Source organism: Dendronephthya gigantea, unplaced genomic scaffold (assembly GCF_004324835.1).
Source record: "Dendronephthya gigantea isolate DGI-Jeju-01 unplaced genomic scaffold, DenGig_1.0 000007F, whole genome shotgun sequence".
NCBI classification, from domain to species: Eukaryota; Metazoa; Cnidaria; class Anthozoa; order Malacalcyonacea; family Nephtheidae; genus Dendronephthya; species Dendronephthya gigantea.
The window spans coordinates 2182952-2207349 of NW_021163017.1; the positions used below are offsets into that span (position 1 = coordinate 2182952).

Genomic DNA, 24398 nt, shown 5'->3' on the forward strand with positions numbered 1-24398 from the left:
TTATCGGCATTTATAGTATGTATAAGACCACCTTAAGTTTAGTATGCAATTCCCTTTTTCAGTGTCACCTGAATCAAAAGTTGGTCAATGATGCAAGTGGTCCATTGCTTTACCCATAATATTGAATAATACTCGTAGTACTATGGCCTCTCGAAGGCCATTTTTCAGTACTGAAATGATACTGTAATCGCTCAGAGTACGTAGACAGCATCATTCTATTCAGTTCCGTCAATATTTAGTTAGTTGATTTAGAGACATTACCAGTTTTAGTGATATCGATTCGATATAATCAAGCAAATCGGGTGAAGATTTCTGAAAATTCTATTCTATTCTTCGAGTACTGTCCTTAGGAGTTCAGTCTTATTAAAGCAGTTTTACTGCATAGATGTTCTAATATAAGGTTTCTTCCTGAAAAACCTTTTTTCTTTTCGTTCATATATTCAGATAGTTAAAAACGGAAAAACACCACGCGTGTCGTGGATGGGATTGACCCGAGTAACAGTAACTGGATTCGTTATGTGAATTGCGCACGCGCGCGGTAAGGATGAGCCGAATCTGATCGCGTACCAGTATCACGGAGAGATTTTCTACCGGGCGTACAAAGAGGTAGAGGCTGGCACCGAAGTGTGGTACGGAGATGAATACGGGAAAGCACTCGGGTTGTTAACCTTGGCGGAAAGGGTTGACGAGGAGGAAACTCTAGAAGAAGTGGAGGATATGCACATCGATCAGGTTGACGATGAGGCTGGAGATAAATACGAGGATGCTAATGGCTTGCTGACTCAGCCAGAAGAAGATGATGAAACTCAGCAGGAAACGCTACAAGAGGAAAAGGATATCCACATGGATCATCCTGACGGTGAAGCTGGTGATAAATACTAGGCTAGTGGTTTCCTGACTCTGCCCGAAAGGGAGATGAAAGTCAGAAAGATAGAATTATTAAATAATTAAAAACGGATAGGTGGTTCTCCAATCCTTAAACATTACAATAGCTGCATGTATATTATAAATTGTTGATTTGTAAATATAAAAATAAATATACACCATTGCACACCAAAATACTTTTTGTATGTATTATTATTATAAAAATATAGTAAACGGATCAATTTAAGGTGAGCTTTTCTCAAATGAACAACAAAATAATCATGCTTGCGGAAATGTCGCGAAAAGTCAACTGAATGCTATAATCAGATAATCAATATCTCAAATTGCTGGAGACTGAGGACTCTTGTGACCTGGATGTTGAAAACTCAGATGATAAGTCTATCGACTATTATTCATGCATATAAATATATATGTCATGTTGTTGTCCGGTAGTTCGACTCTATTTATGCAAACCGAGATTGCCTTTTTGTGCCTGATTTTTGCAAATCTGAGTCGCTTTTTGCATTTTAGGTTGTAACAGTCTTTGGAACATTTCACATTTCTTAAACACAATCCTAAAATGTGTTTGGCACATGTGTGGATTCGTAAACTATCGATTCTTCGCTACACTACGTGTATTTGTTAATGCGATATATAACTTTTCATCAGTCCAATGTAGTAAAGTTCGGGGTGCGGACCCAATTAGAGACAAAAGTGAAAACAAGTGCACTCAAGTGGAAACATATAGATAGAGAAACTGTTTGTACTTTGTAATGATAGTCATTAATTTGTTAAATTTGATATTATAACAAGTACGATCGTACTATAGGGACCAGGAACTGCGTAACCGAGTTTAATTTCTGAACTGCATTGTATCTATATAACAATGGAGAGGACAATGTATTTCTAATCGTTTCCGTTTACTTATATATAGGCTGAATATTAATGATTTGTATATATTATTTGCTGCAAATATATCAAGAATTGCTTGTAACTTGCTTCAAAGGTCAAAAGTAAAAATTCGAACTCCGTCAGTCGATGCGGAATATTGCTTAGAATAATTGTGCCAAGTTTTATTCCGATCAAACAAGTAATGCTAGAGCCTTAGGGTTTTTTTAAAGAGCGTCGCCCCCTAACAACAACAAGAAGATCAGCAGCGGTTAGGGACCAGTTCCTGGTCCAAAAATATGAATTTTTTCCGTACTATATACAGAGAACAGTGTTGCAACAAATTTATATGTTATAAAACACGCGCATCATTTTGACAAGCCATTAAAAACCGGAAAGAAAACATGTTTCACTAATTTTGCAAAACGTAAAACACATTCAGTGTAGTTGTATTTGTTTGGTACCATCATAAGCTATGGTCATTTGATGCTTTACCAGCTATGCTTAGTTTAGTTTAGGGAGGATCGTGGATCTTCGGTATTACGATATGTTGATGAAAAGAAATAGACTAGATGAAATAAGTTTGCAATTTAAATAATGCATATACGTTCATATTCTATCAGTTTTACAAGTGTAAATTCTTTCACTTCAGGTGTAGCTTCCTGTTGGGTAGCAATAAAACAAATCTGCATCTTAAATTGAAATTTCCCTCAATCACGCGTATTTTACGATACAGAAAAATTAAATTGTATAAAGGAAGACAAAGAAAGCAAAAAAAAGTGCCCGGAGCCCGTATTCGAAATGAATCACCCACTATAAACGTGGAGACGCCACACTAACCTTATAATTTGCTCATAGCGAAGCAAAAGGTTTTGGAATTGCGAGAACATCGTTATTGTTAGATAGCGACTCGTTCTCCAGTGTGACTTGGGACCACACACGAAGACACAGAGGAAGCACTTTCTAGGATTGCCTGAAATCTTTCATGCTTAAGTGAGATAAAATAGATCGAAACTTTTCTGCTTTCTTCCTCATCATTGACCATTTTAACATTCAGCTTGGCGAGTTCATTCCGTACTTTTTCATACGCATTGATTTAGTAGGATCGTCACAATTCTTGGTCACGTATTTACTCGTTTTCGTAGGTGGTACTGATTACCATTGTTATACATTTCAGACATGTTAGTATTCGAAATCCATGATACTATAACAGATTTTCAATCCAAACTTCATTTTGATCTTGTCCATAGTCCTCAAATGCTTTGTAGGAAGCAATTTTTTGTCTGTCGTATTCGCTTGATTTAAACATCAAAAAGTTGAATATAAATTATCTTTGATGCTAAAAGGTGGAATATTTTCAAGGCGTCTAGAAATTTCTGCCGCTTGTAAACTCAAAGGATCAGGTGGTATTTTGCTTTTAATTTACTCAAGCCAAGCTTTATTTTTAGGGCTGCCTTTGCAAGCAAAACCAAATCTGCCTTTTGTTATAGTTCGCAGCTGTTATTCCTCTGTCTAGGAGAAAGTTTCTCAGATTATGCACATTCATATTGTTCAAGATTTCATCTGTTATTGTCCTGATATCCATTTTTAGGCTTGTAAAATATGTTTTTTTCAATGTTTTGCTTCTCCGAACTTTTCCTGCCTCGCAAATTAGCCAATGGAATCTTTTCACGCAGAACCACGCGCCGCGCGCGCGTGCGTAAACTTTAGGGCAGTATGGGTGTGTGGATGAGTAACAATATGTTCATCAGTTGAGACATTTCGCTTGTTGAGATTAAGATTGATTAATATTGTTCAGCATTCATGAGATTCTTGATTGATTAATATTGTTCAGCATTTCTCCAGGCGGGGTGTCTACACATCCAAGGCCCAAAATTCAAGTTGTAACACATTTTTCGTCTCAACAGACAATTCAGTTCCTCGGCAAATCAAGACTTGTTACAGGACAACTGAGGAAGAAGCTCCACTAGCTCAAGCAGGAGTTTCAAATAAGAACAGACAGTTGAACAAATATCTTGCCTAATTTGGAATACGTGAACAGAAAAGACGAACAGAAAGGACGAACAGAAAGGACGAACAGAAAGGACGAACAATACAATTTACATGACGATAAGAAAACAACGTGCTAAACAAGTAATGTCGAAGAAGGTTGCACACCAGAAAGTTTTATTTCAGGCAAAGACAAACCTGGCACCAATCACATTTTTTTCCCAAGCCTCTGAGGAAAAAAGTATTAATGAATTACTAAAAATGTTTCCTTCAATAGCCCGTTTTAAAATAAAACAGTCAACCTTCCAAATCGATTGTATTACAATTTGTATTACAAATACTGCATGAAAGTATCTACACTTGTAATGCATACTAGTGTTTACATGTCATAGTTATACGAAATGTTTTCTTCAAAAAAGACGTCAGATATCTTTAGTGAACACATGAATATTTCTTATGAAAACGTCTAAATGGTCGTGGCGCATTAAAAGCATGCAATACCAAAATCATTGAAATTTCAGGCCTAGCTTTCGTTGCTCAAAAGTAGAAGTATAACACCTCTATCAAATGACAATAATGCCTCTCGCTTCTGGTGGTACCATTCTTCAAGTAGCATATAGTCAGGTTTAAATCATTAAATTTTCTTATGCGACAAAATTCTCTGCATGTAATCACTGTACAAAGCAAACAGTTCGGATTAATTCGCATTTTTATAACAAAAAACCTGTTGTTATTTACACGCCTATACCCTAGATATAACTGTCATAAAAGTTGCGTAAAATAGTGTTATTGCCAAGTTAACTGTCATGTTAGATTGTTTGTTATGTGAAATAGTTGTTATTGCCAAGTAGAAGGTTATGTTAAATTTGTTTGTGAAGTAAAAGATTGTTTTTGCCAACATTATGTTGGAACGGACGATGGACTTAACAAGATAACGCAGAAATGATAACGCGAAAGAGAACGGAACTGCAAATTGTATGTGCCAAAAGGGAGTCACCAGTTGTTATAAATAGAGAGCTAAATTGTTTGAGATTGAGATTGTGATTGTGAGCGGATTGTGAGTAGATTGTCAATAGATTGTGACCTGATCGTGAATAGATTGTAAACCGAAAATTGAATGTAATAAGATCGAGAATTAAACGTGAGTAAACGAAAATACGAAAGATACAGTCCCTTGAATTAGGAACCAGCGTGTGCGAGCTTCCCTGAACGCGATTGTGGGCAAAGTTCGCGAAAATAACCAAGTCCTCAAATAAAATACCACAAACGACTTCTGATTTTACTCTTTTTCGTCTATTTTAGAGATGCAATTGTTATTTAACAGTTATTTGATGTGAATATCTTTGGATTTTTCTCTTGCGGAATATAACAATACATTTAGAAAGTAGTTCCCTTTTTGAAGAGATGAATTGATGAAATAATAAAATATATACCATAATGGTTATTGATGACAGTTTGCTGCCTACCTAATACAAAAAGATTCCATCGAGTTTTGCCTATAATATACTTCACGCGATTCAGTCCGCAGTGTCCCTAGTGTAAACAACACAACTACTTTTTTATCGATACTATGTCCAAAGACTAAAAAGTTTTACTACGAGGGTAGGGCAAAACCATATCAGGGGAAAATCATATCAAATATCATCGATGACGATATATTCATTACGTGCATATAAAGCCATTAGGCGCGATCCTATGATCCTGTCTAACCAAACACGCAAATTTTTGTTAAATGTAGAAAGCACATGCATGCTTTGCGAGTCCTGAAGGCCTCTTGTGAGCAATTAAACTTGACTTAATTTAAATCCAAACGGTATGAATTAAATTAAAATATATTCAAAACAATTTACACACAAAATTTATATTCACGCAGTCACGCAAACTGTAGTCAATTATATGAGTGATACAGTAGTCCCCCGCTAACTCGAACTCGCTTAACTCGAACTCCTCACTAACTCGAACTAAATCCAATTTCCCTTGGTCAATTATATCCCGTTAACTCGACCTTTGTTTTAGATTGGTAGATCGTCAAACCTTAAAATGTGAGAATATAGCATTTTGACTACCGGTAATTTGCATTTCTATATCGAAACAACAACAACTTAATCAGTGTTGTGTATAGATGCTTATAAATTTTAAAAGATTTTGTGTAGTGCCACGGTCGTTATTGATGTAGCTTTTTTAGTTCCTTTTATATTCTCTCGATCTTTTTAATTTTAAAACGTTGTCCATGCACTCTCGGTGACCATTCATATTGGTAGGCATGATATCCGATATCTATCCGAGATTAATCTCTCTATATTTTAATTGTCGGGTCTTTCTTTCCTTAAATTAATCTATCTTACATATTGTTGTAAATATAGCATATATATTTAGTTTTATTCACAACCTTATCATGTTTCGCTCTCTTGGTTTACCGGCCTTCCGCCTACATGCTGGATTGACACGTGCGCTCTCTCTCTGTGTTGTATATATATGCGTTGTAAAGTATTGTATTTCATTCTGTCTGAAGATGACTTTGTAATAAAGTCGAAAATTTACAGTCTCAATCTGTGTCTTGTTTGAATTATATTTTGATTCTCAAGATGTCTTGTTTATTCGGAATTTGCTTTTTACTTTACTGGATTTTATACCTTACTGTATTACTTATAATAAACGTAATCTGACACAAACTCCGGTTAACTCGAACCCTCGCTAAGACGCTAACTCGAACAATTTTTTTTCCCCCTTGGGAGTTCGAGTTAGCAAGGAACTACAGTTAGGGACTAAATGTTTAGAATCGTTCATACCTGATAGGAACATGAAGTGCACATCTGTTAAGCTGGCTTTTCGGATATTGCAGCTTTGAGAACGCGCATACACGAACATTGACGCACTGCATGGCGCTCTGACGATTGCCTCTTCTCGACCAGTAATTCCGTACACATCTGTTAAGTTCTTTTAAAACATCTTCTCTACAACTTGACTGGTCTGGTCGAAAATATGAACTAAATTTCTTAGTACGTTTTCTGAATGAATTACCATTGCCCACTCAGTTCGACTTATGTTTATAATAGGAGAATGCTGCTGTTAGCGATATCGAACTGCGCAATCAAAACACAGCTAAGGTATCGAATGTATCCAACGTCACAGATACACGGCCTACTCCAAGGTATCAAAATGCCTTATTTAGTTACTCTTTTTAATAAAATTTGAACCGCGGACCGTATCAGTACACCGTGGACGCATAAAAGATACTTTCCCGATCAATTTCCGATTGAATTTAATCCCTGGGTTCGCGCTTTCGGAAAGTTCTCGACTTTTTTCGGTAAAGCTCCATTTAATTAACGACGTAGAAACGTGTTACGTTACGTTAAGAGCTGTAATTACTCGAATTTTCATTATTTTTTTGTAAACAGAAACACTCTGAGTAATACAGAAATACCCTGAATACTCTGTGTGATGCATGCATGGGCACGGCAAAAAGTTAGCTTGACCACGTTGGGAATCCGAAGTCCGATATGCAATGCTCCTGTAACTAATTTAAACGGCTTAACCTAATACCTCAGAGGAAGAGCGCTCATTGGGCTAGCAAACCGGAAGTCGCGGTTTTGATTTCCAATCTTGGTCAAGCTATTTTTTAGCTTGCCCGTTTGGTAATTCAAAGTAGCACTATCACAATAAATGCCGATTTCCATTCAGTGAAAAATGTCGGGCGATCGACTCTTTGTGATCGCTTACCTTTGAAATACAGACAATGAACCGAACTGATCCCATTCCATTAGATGAGCTAGCTCGACTCAAAACATATTTCATGATCAAAAGAAAGCGATCGAAGAAGATCCATCATAACTGCCTGATATAAGTTCACACGGAACCGATTAAACGGTTGAAAAACCCACTATCCTGACTCATGTGAATATAGCGCCATCCGGCTTTCATAATTCATACAGCCGTCCCGGCCAGGAGTCGTTAGCAATTTATCCTGTTAGGTTATTAATTTCTGGACAGTACTGTATATTACTTTTTACCCTCCATGATAAGTATTTCGTTGTATGTAAGCCGGATAGCGCTATCGACCGGATAGTGATTTTTTCAACCGTTTTAAACATGCTCAAAAAGCGATTAAATTTCGGCTTTGTGCCAACAATTATTAAAGAGGATCCTCGACTTAGGAATACTAAGATATAATACTAAGATATATCAAACAGGGGATTTGAAAAACCACTATCCGGTGGATAGCGCTATTTGGCTTTCATGCAACCAGCCCCAGAACTACGGTTAACCGCGAGTATAGTTTGATATTTTATTGCGGTCGTCTGCGGCTCTATCGGTCGACAGCAACCACAGGGTTAAGTATACAAGTGAATCATAACCTTATACGTACTGTGCAATTCCATTACTGCATGCATATAGCATGGATGCCAAAATTGTTAGAACACACGATGCTATATATACATCTTTATCATATAACAGCTAGGGGACAGCTTTAAAAAATAAGTGCTTTGTATTGCTAGGGAAAGGGAACTGTCGAAGGTCAGGGTGCATGCTTGATATACACATTTAAATATTGTTATCCATATATCATGTTATCCAAATATTGTAAATTGTAAATATTGTTAATAAATATCATTTTTGCGTACAAGCAAATTTTACTGCATCATATGCATGCATAAAAATGCTTATAGCAAACATTTACACACCTGTGGGTCCCAACAGAGTGCTTATAGGCATTCAAACTCTAACAATTACATCAATTGTTATGCGTGATTTCAAAGGTTTTCGGTTTTTTTGAGACACCCTGTATGTGGACAAAACAAATTCATTCCTCTTCAGGCTCTTTGCATTAAACAACAAACCAAACAGGATTGGTAGCTATATTTCTGAATAAATTAGCCAAATATAATTAAATTAGCCATTGTTTTCTTTATTTCAAACAAAGGAATTAAGGCCGGAAATACCAAGTTTTTGTTAGGGACGGAATTGGCCAATCAGAGTCGTTTATTTCTCATCTAACAATCCAATCGTTTATTACAACCGGCCCAGAAAACAAGACTAGTTATGCATGTGTTACCTTTTGAATGCGGTGCTGTAAAAGATCGTGTGTTCGGGATATTTTTCTTTAAAATTTTGTTGTGAGTTTGCACTCTGTACTTTGATCAAAATCTGCTGATTTCAAGACTAAAGAACTTCCAAACAACAGGTAAGGGTAATAAAAAAAATTGTGGGAAAATGCCTGTTAATATACAAAGTGTTAATATACCTGACTTATATGTACCAACTGCATGTAATTCTGAAATGCTTCAATCACATGTAACTTTTATCATACCAGATTATAATAGATGATGAAGTTGTTCCTCGCTTGCTTGGTTGCATTTTTCGCAATGGTGAGTAATATGAACGAAACTTACACGACCACATTCATACGCATTCATGTGCTAAATAAAATTAATCGAAAAATAGCTGACTACCAAATCGCAAACTAACCAGCTATATACAACATATGTCGATCCTTTACAATTATATAAAACTTACCTGCACTAACCTGCAGTCAAATAAATGGCTATCATTTGATCAAAAATGCTTTCAGATATAGGAAATATCAATGTTATTTGCCAGAAGAATAAAGTCAGGGGAATGGGCTAAAGCACGGCGCACACTGAAGGAAACAGACCTTGATCCTACCGTCGCGCATTGCGCGCTTAAAAGCTATATAAAAGGGGTAGGGTCTATTAAGAGGCGATGATGTGTATAATACGTCTCTTATCGTAATGCGAACGAGCGCAGGCAAAAGACGACAAATGACTTTTTTACTGGGGAATCGCAACAGATTTTCTGAACAGATTCAGGGGCTGTTTACATGAGCCCGCGGTTACTCAAGATTCAACGAAGCGTGAGATGATTTTGAAGTATTGAAATGAGCAGATAACATGATCCTGGCAGTCGTATAATCACCACAACAATAGCATGTGCTTGTTTGGTGTCTTAAAGACTTATTTCAATACCTCAAAGTCCTTTCACGCTTCGTTGAATCTCGGGTAACCGGGCTCATGTAAACAGCCCCTCATTGATAATAAAAGTCTCGAAAACAGAAAATGCACATGTTACTAATTCATGTTTCAACTGAGTTGTTTCGCGGAGTAACTAGTATAACGTCGGCATTCAGTTCATTCATGTTCAACCATCTTATATATACTCTTTATTTATGTTCTATATGACGACTGAAATTGCACGTCCTTAACACGAAAATGCACTTTCGGATTGTTTAATTATGTTCCTTCGATTAACGTTAGCTAAGGTTAAAGGGTAGGCCATCCAGTCAACGGTAAGCTGATAAGTGCATGATAGAAATTTAGGTTATTACGTTATTAGGTTATTATTGCTAACACGTAGGTTATTACGCCCTTTGCTGCGACATGAACGCGGATATTTTGATCTTTGTGCTTGTCGCACTCTATTATATAGAGGTCAGCGGAGAAAAAACGAGCATGCTTGAGTGTTTGGGGTGAGGTTTGACTAATTATGAAGCGCCTCCATGGCAGGAAAATGTTTCAACATGTAAACGTCTAAATGAATTATACTATATACAATTCTATTACATGCATTAGATCCAGGTTTTTACGGATACACCAATGTTATTGGTTGATTACAGTATCCGCTAAATAACACGTATGGAATCAATGTACTTTCAAGTTTAAATTCTTGAAATGAAGTGTTGAATTCATCATCAGATGTTAATAAACCTGTAAGCAGAGGAGTATGATTTTATCTATGATTTTATGTTATGTATAGAAATCCCTTAACATGTTTTTAACTGATTTCTCTTTTCCCACTATTAAATATGTTAAACAAAATGTAAATACGGCAGGTGATTATTTAAGTCCTCTACGAAATAGTCTGAAGCCGTGTGAGATAAAAATGATCCCCTAGACACTATAAAATATTAATTGAAATAAAGCGAAAGGCATTTACTTTAAAGTTTCTTCGTATTAATCAATGCGAACTTCGTGTATGCTCATGGCTTATAAGCAGGGTTTCCATGCACAAATATGACTGCCCCAATAAGGGGATAATAATGAAGAAAGAGAGAGACAAAGAACTTTTGAAAAGATTGTATAATTCTAACGCAGATCCCTCCCTCCCTGGTGGTTGACTCTAATTCCTTTCCTAGACTTTTTCATTGGCTGATTACTATATAATTTAATATGCTTACCCACAACCGAAATAAAGCTTTAGTTTCAAACGGGTACTTTTAGGAAATATTGTGTATTTTTCCTTTTGAATCTTTCATATAACATCACAAATAAAAGAACAGAGCATGAAAAACGCAACAAGTCGCCCTGTTATTTTAAATTGTTATTTTAGCCCCAGTTTGGCATGTTATGTTCCCAATGAGATGTTAAATTTATAGTTGAAAATAACTCCAACGGGAGTTAAGATAATCCTCTGAAATAATAGAATTTTAAAACACTCCAGAGAAATTGTTTTTTTTTTCTAATTTCGCTCATTAAAGATGGTCGAGAAGGGCGCGGATAAAGGAAATCTTCGTAATTGAAATATCATACGAGGATTGCATGTATAGAAAATATCATCTCGAAATTTCGAATGAAACCATGCCATGAGGTTTAATATCCCTTCGAAATTCAAGCGCGGACGAAATATTCCAGGAGTTGGGTTGAAAATTTGGTTGGGCCCCCATGCACCTAGTTTGTGAATTTCATGCCGAGTTAACAGGGGACGAGGTCATACATATCCTCTTATTGTAACACCCGACCACAATCAAGATTCGTGCTTGACTCGATCCATTCATTTTTATGCATATTATGCAAATATTTCGCCAGCGAACTATTTCTCTGCAAGTGCAAGTGGAAATCTAGCCTAACTAAAGTTGCCTCTAATAGGACGTGGATTGCAAATACGTCGATCTTATACAACAGAAACACAGCAGATTTTTTAAACAGGTTTGTTGATTATAAACTGTTGATGATTTGTTGACTAAACGCTCATTGGCTTACCTGCAGGACCACAAATGAGAACCAATGAGCGTTTAGTTAATATCTCAAAAAAGATGACGATAAACTTCAGGATGATGTAGTTTAATCATCGGCGATTATTAGGTTGTAGTTTTTGTGGCGTTTCTTCAAGTAATTTTTTAGATAATTATACATTTACGAAGGTATATCTGTAATATTTTGATAAACTCTTTCCTACCTTGTCATAATATATAAACGAAGTAAACAACGTAAGCGCGACACGCGCGCGAGTATCACACGCGCAAGTCAAAGTCTGGGCTGCCTATGGTTTAACTTGTAGATTTATCAACAAACGTACGACACCTCTTTGAATTTATTCGTCAATTTCGTTAAAACGATTTTGATTGGGAAAGCATTTATTTTTACAGGTCAATCTGTTTAAAAAGGAATTGAAATTTCGCTAAAAATTGTAGTATTTAAAACAATTTGTAGCACAATTTATAATGAATTACGATTATAGTTGAATGTGATAGCTCGAGAGTTGACTTTATAATTGTACCAAGATATAGGATTTTACTTATACGGCTTCGATCATTCAGCAGAAACGAGTATTATAGAATTTCAGTGATGGAAATATAAGTTTATTGCTTCAGGCGAGGGGACTTTGCATGCAATGTATTTCTAGTTAAAAAAGCCAATCAGATCGCGTCCCCAGGGTTTCGTGCGGACGGCAAGCTGGCCAGAACAAGCTTTTGGATGGTGTGTCGTTTTCTCACCGTAAATGTTACGTATAGGCTGCGGCAACATCTCTTTTGAAATGCCTATTCAAAAATTTCCCTTAAGACCTAATTCCGGGTAATCATTTGTTCATGTGTGATCGCCCCACAAGAAAGTAATCCCCGAGCCGGTGCGAAGCACCGGGTGAGGGTACTAATTCCGCCCGGAGATTTTAATCACGCCCGGGAATGCAAATGCGAAATGAAAGTTGTCCTCCATTATGTCATGGACGTTGGACGTTTTTGCAAGTTATGCGCATGCGTGAGTTTAAGACGAGTTAAAACTGGTAACTAGCAAACGTTTACAAACGTGCGATTGGCTAAATTGAAATTTGGGTTCACGTCAGCATAACCGATATTTTGAAATATAAAACTTTTTTTAAATATTTTTCATTTGGATGGTCTTGAAAATATACGAAAAATTGACTCGTAAAATTGATTAAAATATAATGTAAAAGATGCCTTCGGATAGAAAAACTTTCATTCAAATGGATGAAAAAAATCCACGATTTTGAAGCATTTTTAAAGTGTTTTTCAACAGGTAAATGGGTAGATTTTGTATTTTAAAGCATGCAAGTATTTTGTAAGTTTTATATGTGGATTTATCAAAAAATGTATGACATCTCTTTGAATTTATCCGTCAATTTCGTTGAAATGATTTTGATTGGAAAGTATTTATTTCTAAAGGTGAATCTGTTTAAAAAGTAATTGAAATTTCGCTAAAAATTGTTGTATTTAAAACTATTGGTAGAACAATTATGAATATAGCTAGTTGAATTTGATAGCTCGAGAGTCGACATTATAATTGTACCAAGATACAGGATTTTACTTTACGACTTCGATCATTCAGCAGAAACGAGTATTATAGAATTTCAGTGATGGAAATATATGTTTATTGCATCATGCATGATCAAGGCCTTTCAACATGCAGGCCGAGCATTGCAAAATACGACAATGTTGTACAAAGGAAACAGAGCAGATTTGCTGAACAGGTTTATTTGTTATATAAAAGTCTAGAATTACAACTGAAAAAACGCGACACAAACACAAAACGCCCATGCATGGTACACTATTTTGCGTCTCAACTATAAGTTTTCTTGTGGATTAACTAACGCCAGCGCTCAGTTCGCACTCAAGGACAGGCCATCCAGTTGACGTGAAGTTGATAGGTGACAGAATACCACCATGGCTTGAATCTTACGTTGAATCCATGAGTTGTTACGCTTTCTGCCTTAACATGAACGCGAACATTTTGATCTTTGTGAGTGTCGATCAGAGTAAGACCAATCGTCACCTTTGGCGGTACTTTAAATGGGCTTTTGAATTTGACAGGAACAACCTGTCCGCTTCCGAAACAATTAATTGCATAAGTTGTACAATACTTTGATTTAACGACTCCGTTTTCACCTAAATGAATCAGAAAAAAATATTGCATTGTAGCTAGTTGCGCAATTCTGTTTTGTTCTTAAAATTTGTGTGATGCGGGATTCAATGAACATTCAAATTTAAATTTTGTTGCACAATAAAGTGACTAAACCACGAAATACTTTGTATGCATGGCTAACGGCAAGATTTTTTTTGGAAAACAACCTTCGAATTCTTTGGTATTACGCACATCTTCCATGGACGTAGTTATATAACCGCTTCCCGATCGTTAGTTCTTAAAATTATTTCGCATGTTAAAAAACGGAACACTTAAATACTCATTTGATCTTAATTCTTTTGTGATTGCATATAGAAAAAGTTTATTATGATATCATGCACCCTGAATAAGTATATATGAGGCAGATTGTATATATATATATATTAATATATATATATATATATATATATATATATATATATATATATAATATGTATATATATATATATATATATTTATATATTTAATATTATATATATATTATATATAATATATATATATAATAATATATAATATTATATATATATATATACAATCTGCTGCAATTTAACATTACGAGAAGGCTTCTTGTTCACTTCACTGTGCTTCATATAATTTTATATAGATTATAGCTCTTTCGCGGAGTATAGGACTAGCTAAGACTTGGATGAGGACAGTTTATGCGCGAAGTTGACAATTGATATATCACTATAGTTTAGTTCAATTAATTCATTACAGATGTTATCTCAAAACAGCAAATCAATTGACCTAGCAACTTACATGTGTCGATACACAGCGAACCGCGTTTTTGGATCCCATCGTCATTGCTCACCAAGCCGACCGATTCAAAACGGTTCTTGTCTTCAGTCTATATCAGGAAAAACAAAACATCGGGAAAACATGTTGCTGTTTATTATGATATCTTTTCCTTAGTTATTATGAACAAAGCAGGCATCAAAACTTGCGTAAATTGAACGGTTTTTCGAGCCCCTACCTCACCAGTCCGTTTGAAATTCAGCTCTTCAGCAACCGTCTAATTTGGAAGTGTGAAAATTGAATGATATATTTTAACCTGATGCATCTTTTAAATGTCATTTATTGTACAGTAGCCATTATAAACACGTCAGCGGCAAGAGCTCGGCTCCATCAGTGTAACTTGTAACTTACCAACACGAACAATGCAACCAAGCTAGCCATGAACAGCTTCATAATTATCTTGTCTGGAGTAAAATAGAGTTACATCAGTGCATGTAAATGGTACATAAACCAGTTATCCAGCCCGTATATATAGATTACATACCGCACTTACCTGTTTATTCTTGAAGTCAGGAGAAGTCCTATGTACTGCTACACGAAAGCAAAATCTGATGGAAATTCACTCCAAGACAAGATATTTTATAGTTTCTATACGCCCACATGCAGCATGCATAATCTAGTTGTCGGATCTGCTGAGACATCTTAAAGATAATGTCCAATCAGGTTTGCTCATCGGTTCCTGGTCATATTTTTAAAATTGCCTATAAATTTCTTTGCATGTTTTGGATTTTTCTGGACACACTCCAGTTAATGTTCATTTAAAACCATGGCAAACAAATAATGTGTGAGATGGAGACAATTCGTCGCCAAAATTTGAACAAGGCGTTTTTTAAATTCAATATTTCCGGTTCCCAACAATAGCATTGAGACCTAACATATTCTTGGTTAAAAAGTGTTTTGAAATCTTATTTTATTTATTTTTTTATTAATTTAGCCTATAGTTGTAAACATTATATATAGGTCCGTTTATTAAAACCACTTTAATTTTGATAGATATGTAATGGATATGTATATAATATAAAATGCAGCAAATCAATTGAAGGAGGAAGCACTGCTTGATATATCAATTAACAGACTATATAGAAAACATTCCGAAAACCGCGTAGTATTTTAATGCATAATACACAAAACTCTTTCTTAATACTCTTTTTAACTTTCAACTGTATATACTTTAGTCACTATGACTATAGAAACAAAAACTAGAAATGCGTAACTCAGCGTTACAATATTAGCTACAGCCTGAAGAATCCTAACACTCAAATCCACAAATATATTCACGAAACTTAATATTAATATGTATTGTGCTTTAACTAAAGTTAAACTTGCCAAGTACTAATTAATTGAACTACTTTAATTACACCATTTTAAAATGGCATCAAATGTTGTTAGTATGACAACTGCCTAAAATAGACAAAACACTTCTCGACGTTTCGACAGTTGTTATACGAGTACCACATTTGATGGTAAGTTACTCAAAGACGCTGCCACGCTGCTCCCTAGTTATATCAGTTCAAAGTAATATTCCATAAAAGAGTTTCCAAAGTAATCCAAAATTAAGGAGATTATTAATATCGATGTCTTAGGTTAAAGACGCTAGCTTATCTAGTAATGTTTTTGATGTATATTTGGTATAATTTTATGCAGTTTTTTTAAGCACATTAATCATACTTCGTATTAATAATTAATTTAAGATTAACCATATTGTTATTAACTATAACTTTATTGTCAATTTTGCAATATTGGCTAAAGCATGCCAATGCAAGTAGAAATTGATTGTTTACAAGTTTCAAGAAATTCTAAAGCAAGCGCGTCCGTTAAATCTTTTTCGTGCACTCGTCTGGTTACTTTGTCCGACTTTCAATGAATGAGCCCCTTATTTTGAATTAGAATAGGTGTTTACATACATGCAGTTGTGAATTAGGTCAATCTAAAATGGAAAGGAAGTCGGAAGATGTTCTAGAACTGATCTGATCTTCCCTTTCAGCTGAGATAGAGTGACCCCCACTGAGATAATTATACCATTACCTGCAAAACAATCGGACTCTTTAAATGAATATTTTCAGAAGACTAATATCGGAAGTTTTTGTCTTGAATAATGAGTATGTTGATGTTGTCCATAGGACACATTGTTCTCAAGAGAGTATATACCTTTTGAATTCAAAGCTGCTATATCAGTATATATTATAATCCATCTTACTAGTTGCTTGGACGTGTTTACATCTATAAAAACGCAATATATCGTTATTAGGGACATTTCATGACAGAGCTTCTCAAATTTCTTCCCGACTCCCGTACGTCTGGTTTCTTCTCGGTCATTTAAATTCAAACACAAAAGCTTTTGCGGAGGAGAGTGGAAATGGAATATTTATAATTGTAATTGCACTGAGTGGAGTGTAATTTGGTGTGATATCTCAAATCAATCAACTGTTGAATTTGACATGAGCAATGTACAAAAAGTTGCACATTAGTTTGAATTAACGTACCCAACTTTGCTTAAGTGGATATATATAAGAAACCTATTGCATTGCATGTAGTTGTTTAAGCTAAGCGATTCTGGTTACCGGTTTAAAGAATTTGCACCAACGTACGTGGGATTAATTAAACCATTAATTCAGCTATGGCAATTAAGTTATCGGCTAAACAAAATTCTTTGTATGGCACTATTCCTAGGAATCGAAATTTACCTGAATGAGTAACAGATTAATATAACTCAACTGAGTTTATGAATATTAACTTACAAAGCGCATAGAGCGTCTTTAGTTCGATTTTTGTCTTCAGTGGATATGAGGAAAACATTATAGATATGGCCTTATATAAAACCTCTTACAGACGAGCATGTATTCTATGACAAGTTTTTATGTGACAAGTTTTAATTGTTTGTCTGTACGCCCACTTTGACAATTATATATATACTTGATTTTCAACAAGTGTACTTGCCATAGAAAAACTGTCAAAGTACGACTTTTGCTCTGTGTGCGTCAACAAAGAAAACTTGTCACATAATGTGAGCACATGAATGCGGTAGGCCAGCGGACAATAGTATTTTGCAATGGCGCGCTCAACAAGAGGTGGGAATTTTGTTTGCGCTGGTCAAAAAATCGCGGGCGTAAAGCTTTTTTTTACAATTTTACGTTCGTACTGGGTTTTTCCTGTTTTCAATGTGGCAAGTCAGCGAGATTTTGCTGAGATTTGTCTTCAGCAGGCATTTTTTTTAAGTTCAGACCAACGAACTTGCATTGTTAAAGCTTCATCTTGATCAAGGACAGCCAGATACAATTTTAAGCTGTGGAAGGATGACACAAAACGCTTGTTAAAAATATTGTCAATTTTTAAGACAGCTATGGAGCAAGGAAATTTCTTCGGGAAACTACGGGTAAGTGAGTATATATTTTTCAGCTTATTAACTCACAGAAAATGTTTAAACATTTTATACTGGATCGTTACACAAGACGTGATTACCGTTCAAACTTGGTTATTTTCCATAATATCAAATATTTCATGCATTTGCAACGCAGATTTGTGAACTCTAGTCCAGTGCCTCAAAACGAAAGTCGCTTTAAAAGAGCCTTTATTCTATAAGCTTTTTATCTTTACAGGAATTGTAGTCGTAAAAATTTGGACTGATGCGAATTTTGACACATTTTTAAAACTGGATGTATGATTGTCATTATTTGTCGCTGTTCAAATGCCGCGTTTAAAATTAGTATTACTAGGTTTCTTTTACTATATCCTTTTTTTCGCGTTAATTGTGATGGTTTGTTTGAAAAAATGTAAATTATTTTAAGATTTTGCCGAGTGCTTCAAAAAGAAAAAGCGACAAAAATAATCTCTTGATAATCATCGTTTTTGTACTTAAACTTTTGATTGCGCTCAAAATTGCCCTCCTAGATATCGCTAGGCTTAAACATGGACCTAGAAAGTCAAAATATCGATACGTGCTCAAGAGAAAGCAAGAGAAGAATAAGCGAAGCTTTAGTTTTCTGTGTATTCATTTTGTTTGTTTTGGCTTTTAAACTTTTAACGTTGTCCACTGTACGATTACATTGCTTGCATATATGCAGTTGTGAATTAGGATAATCTAAAATAAAGGAAAGGAAGTCGGAAGATGTTCTAGAACTGATCTGATCTTCCCTTTTCAGCTGAGATAGAGTAACCCTCACTGAGATAATTATACCATTACCTGCAAACAATCAGACTCTTTATATGAATATTTTAAGAAGAATAATATCGGAAGTTTTTGTGTTGAATAATGAGTATGTTGATGTTGTCAATAGGTTTGTCAAATTCTTACCTATCAACAGCTTCAACGAAATGGTTTTTTGCCAGTCTCCGTCAAGGCACTTTAGGATTTAGCATGAGGATGTGAACTTCAAAGACGACGTCAAATTGCCGTATAAATTGCGTTGCATGTCCATATATAGTCGCATCACGCCATTTATTCGGCATTTTCACGTCGTCTTCGACGTTCATGCATGCGTCTTTCTGCTAAAAAGGTTTCCTATTACTTAGACTTTAGCTGTGGAAAGTCATTTCAGAATATTCATGGCAAATACAAACAGAATAACTATAATCTGGCTTGGGAAGCAATCTCCAAAATCCGAATTACTGCATGCATGTCGGACAACAAATCAACAATTCTAGTGTAGTGATACAGTTTTTGTTTCTGCCATATCAGTATATATTATAATTCATCTTACTAGTTGCTTCGACGTTTTTACATCTATAGAAACGCAATATCGTTATTAGAGACATTTTATGACAGAGCTTCTCAAATTTCTTCCCGACTCCCGTACGTCTGCTCTCTCCTCATTACCAGCACAAAAGAAGGAGGAGAATGGGAATAATTTAAATTGCACTGTGTGAAATCAATCTGTAATTGTAACATTTCTGTAAATGTTTAACTTATAGCAATCTATGTAAGAAAGCCAGCCAGCGAGTTGGAGTTGTTATGAGAATGAAGAACATGATGCCAACAAGAGTAAAGCTACAGTTATAAGGCCGCTATTTTATACCTTATCTCGTCTATTGTCACATTGTGTTGCATCTCTGTTGTGCCAGTGACAAATGAAAATTAGAACGGGTCCAAGAAAGAGCATCAAGGGCAGTTTTTAAAGAAAGTGTGGCTGCTTATGAAGAGTTGCCGAGAAGAGCTAATTTATCAAGCCTAGAGTATAGAAGATTGCAAGACATGGGGCAATTCTAGTATATATAGCTAAACACAATCTTTGCCCACAATATGTATCTGATCTATTCACTAGTAAAAATGCGGATATAAAACTTGAGAAATGCAGATATAACTATTCCAAGATTCAATATATACTATATATAGCGTATGAAAAGCACTTGCCGCTTTTCGTCGCTGAGATAGTTATAGGTGCAAAAATATGGATTAATTAGATGGGGTAAAAAACAGTGATATATCAAAGGTTTTTGAGGAAACAAAATAGCAAAATTAAAATATAAATAATTAAAAATATTGTGCATTATGTAGTAATTAATAACGTTGTATATGTTTTTATCCTATGTACATAATATATTTTAGATTATATGATATAGTATATATAATATAATAGTATATTTGGAAGTATAGTCTCAGTAAATAGTGTCCCCAAGTAATAGACCTTGGTTAGCCATGTATTTTGACACTTAAATAAAGTTGTGTATGTGTGTTTGTGTATATATGTATGTATCAAGTTTTAAGATCAAGCGAGATAATAAATTTGCCAGAACCACCCGTTTTTTTAGCTGACCTCTATATAAGACATGAATGCTACGTTATATATTTTACTATTAAAGCGCCTGGGTACGAGGCTGCATTAGTTACGAGATTTACAGTAAGAGCTACGGCAACATTAGCCTGCGCGCAGACGCTATATATAGTAATAAATAAAAACTTCCGGGCGCCAGCATTCGGGCTACAAATATTTTAAATAATTGTGGAAATATATAGCGTCTGCGCATCAGCGTCGAAATACGTGTTCTATAATTTACTCGCCGAAATAATTTATTTGCAATTTGACGCAGCGTGCTTTCGCCAATGCGGAAATTATGTGTGAAATTATGCGCCATCGGAATTTATGTAGATCATTATGTCGGCAAGTTTGCAGTTTTGTGTCCTCTGCCAGCAAACGTTTAACCGAGAGAAATATAGATATTTAGTTCAAGGAATGAGTAAGGAAAATATACAGTCTGAACTTGAGAGCTTGCCGTTCACTGTCGACTTAGAACGGACTGAGCCAGTATAAAGAAGCGGCGTGTATTAATATCACAAATATCTGACATTGAAGAACGCCTGAAAGAGAACCACGACTATAGACAAATGCCTTGATGCTTTCGATCTGTTCAGGCAACAGGTTTTCTATGTTAAACTGATTCTTAACCTCTGTAAAAGCACGTTGCCAAAGCTCCTCGCTAAATACTGCCATCTTGTTCCAGTTGTTCTTGAGGCGATTATTATGATTCATGTTGCATAATTACAAATATATTTAATTTCCTCTAGCCAATCAAATCATTATTTATCCCACTAACCAATCACAATCTATTATTAAATATGTAGCCAATCAGATCGCGTCCCCGGGTTTCGTGCGGACGGCAAGCTGGCTAGAACAAGCTTTTGAGTGCTGATGCATAGACGGTGTGTCGTTTTTTCACCGTATATGTTACGTACGCTACGGCAACATCTCTTTTGAACTGTCTATTCAACAATTTCTCGTAAAACCCAATTCCAGGTAATCATTTGTTCATGTGTGATCGCTCTACAAGAAAGTATTAGTCTATATATATCGCTCTATATCATCATGCATGATCACGGCCTTTTAACATACAGGCCGTGCATTGCAAAATACGACAATGTTGTAGAAGAGAAACAGAGCAGATTTGCTGAACAGGTTTATTTGTTATATAAAAGTCTAGAATTACAACTGAAAATACGCGACACGAACACAAAACACCATGCATGCATGGTACACTAATTTACGTCTTATTATTAAACTATAAGTTTTCTCGTGGATTAACTATAACGTCAGCGCTCAGTTCACACTCAAGGACAGGCCATCCAGTTGACGTGAAGTTGATAGGTGACAGAATAAAACCATGGCTTGAATCTTACGTTGAATCCATGAGTTGTTACACTTTCTGCCTTAACATGAACGCGAACATTTTGATCTTTGTGAGTGTCGATCAGAGTAAGACCAATCGTCACCTTTGGCGGTACTTTAAATGGGCTTTTGAATTTGACAGGAACAACCTGTCCGCTTCCGAAACAATTAATTGCATAAGTTGTACAATACTTTGATTTAACGACTCCGTTTTCACCTAAATGAATAGGAAAAAAATATTGCATTGTAGCTAGTTGCGCAATTCTGTTAATTTTTCAAAAAATTTGTGTGATGCGTGATTCAATGAAAATTCATTTTGAATTTTTGGAAAACAACCTTCGAATTCTGTGGTATTAAGCACATCTTCCATGCATGGACGTAGCTAGCTATATAACCGCTTCCGCATTAAATCGTTATAGTTCTTAAAATGTTTTCGCATGTTAAAAAACGGAACACTTAAATATTGATTTGATCTTCTGTGATTGCATATAGAAAGCATTTATTATGAACATTGTGCTTTTTTATATCATGCACCCTGAATAATTATATTCAATAACTTATAAACTTGTCATAAGTTGCGAACATCATTTACCGATGATGAAAATAATTGATGTAAAATTGCCTTTAGTCTCCAACGCAGGCCTTAATTTCTGTTGACAGGCATGCATATCAGAGTGATTTTTCGTACAATTCAACAAGAACGACATTTCACGCACTCGACTAGAATTTAATTAAACCAGAGTGCTCAATACAAGTAATACAGTAGTTAATAATAGTTGATTTGTTTTTACATATATATAATCTGCTGCAATTTAACATTATACGAGAGGGCTTCTTAGTTCACTTCACTATATATACTTCATATAATTTTATATATTTTATGAATCTTTCGTGGAGTATATATAGGACTAGCTAAGTTGACAATTAATATATATCACTATAGTTTAGTTCAATTAATTCATCAGAGATTTATTTCAAAACAACAAATCAATTGAAATTATAATAACAACTTACATGTGTCGATACACAGCGAACCGCGTTTTTGGATCCCAACGTCATTGCTCACCAAGCCTGCCGATTCAAAACGGTTCTTGTCTTCAGTCTATATCAGGAAAAAACAAAACATCGGGAAAACATGTTGCTGTTTATTATGATATCTTTTGCGTAGTTATTATGAACAAAGCAGGAATCAAAACTTGCGTAAATTGAACAGTTTTTTTTTCTAGCCCTTACCTCACCAGTCCGTTTGAAATTCAGCTCTTCAGCAATCGTCTAATTTGGAAGTGTAAAAATTGAATTATTTATCTTAACCTCATCTTTTAAACGTCATTTAATGTAGCCATTATAAACAAACAAGTAAGCGGTATATCAGTGTATAACTTGTAACTTACCAACACGAACAATGCAACCAAGCTAGCCAGGAACAGCTTCATAATTATCTTGTCTGGAGTAAAGTAAAGTTACATCAGTGCATATAAATGGTATATAAATCAGTCATCCAGCCCGTATATATAGATTACATACTGCACTTACCTGTTTAGAAGTTCGGTTTATTCTTGAAATCAGAAGAAGTAGTGCTACAGGAAAGCAAAATCTGATGGAAATTCACTCCAAGACTCGATGTTTTATAGTTTCAACACGCCCACATATATTTTTGAAATTGCTTAAATTTTTTTCTCATGTTTTGATCTGACCTTCCCTTTCAGCTGAAATAAAGTAATCCATACTTGGGTAATTATACTATTGCCTGCAAAACAATCAAACTCTTTTTTATGCATGCCTAGTACTTTTGAAAAGACTGCTATAGGAAGTTAATGTCTATGAGTATGTGTATGTTGATAATGAGTATGTTGATATTGTCAATAGGCTTGTGAAATTCTTACCTATCAGCAGCTTCAACGCAATGTTTTACTTCAATGCAATACAGTGTAGAGAGATTTAGCACGAGGACTCGTGGCAAGGCGGGTGAATGTGGCGAATAAATAGCGTGGCATGTCATATATAGACGCATCACGCCATTTATCTGCCATTTTCACGTCCTCATTGACGTCCACCTCTTGGGCTAAATCTGCCTTTTACTTATAAATCAACTGTGGAAAGTCATTTCGGAATATGGAAAATTACTAACTGAATCCGGCTTTGGAAACAATACCCCGAATTATTGCATGGTAAGACAACAAATCTAGCGTCGTGACACAGATTTTGAGGTGAAGTGCTATAGTAAAAAAGTGCTATAACATAGATACCAAATATTTGCCCATTATTTGCATATTTTGTTGTAAATAATTAGATGATAAACGTCATTTATGACCGAGCTTCTCAAAGTAGGTTTTAGCTCGACGGAATAGAACGATGGAATTGGTTTTATTTTGTTCTAAACATTTTTGCCTCGGAGCTGAACTAGAATCAATAAAACTTCTCCAGTATTTAAACGCTGCCTTTGTCAGTTTAAGAATAGCATATTTCTGTCTTAATTTTTTAAGTATTTTAATACGTCTGGTATGTGTCTGCATGTATTAAGTTGTTTGTCGTCAAAGTCAAGGAAGTTTGAAGTGAGAGCTTTTTTCCTCAGTTTAAAATGTCCTTTCCCAAAATTTTCGCCGTTTTGTACTGT

General features: G+C 35.3%; 2 protein-coding genes across 2 annotated transcripts; both read right to left on the bottom strand.

Annotated features, from left to right (window-relative positions):
* Nucleotides 1-13455: 13455 nt before the first annotated feature.
* On the bottom strand, nucleotides 13456-15274 carry LOC114517350. The gene is made up of 5 exons (XM_028537044.1): nucleotides 15181-15274; nucleotides 15039-15091; nucleotides 14866-14904; nucleotides 14652-14739; nucleotides 13456-13876 (listed from the first exon to the last, which is right to left on the bottom strand). The coding sequence occupies exons 2-5, from the start codon at nucleotides 15078-15080 to the stop codon at nucleotides 13602-13604; spliced, it is 444 nt and encodes a 147-aa protein (XP_028392845.1). The 5' UTR covers nucleotides 15081-15091; nucleotides 15181-15274; the 3' UTR covers nucleotides 13456-13601.
* Nucleotides 15275-21562: 6288 nt separating this feature from the next.
* LOC114517341 lies at nucleotides 21563-23409 on the bottom strand. Its single transcript, XM_028537033.1, has 5 exons — nucleotides 23318-23409; nucleotides 23176-23228; nucleotides 23018-23056; nucleotides 22799-22886; nucleotides 21563-22001 (listed from the first exon to the last, which is right to left on the bottom strand). The coding sequence occupies exons 2-5, from the start codon at nucleotides 23215-23217 to the stop codon at nucleotides 21727-21729; spliced, it is 444 nt and encodes a 147-aa protein (XP_028392834.1). The 5' UTR covers nucleotides 23218-23228; nucleotides 23318-23409; the 3' UTR covers nucleotides 21563-21726.
* Between the last annotated feature and the right edge of the window lie 989 nt (nucleotides 23410-24398).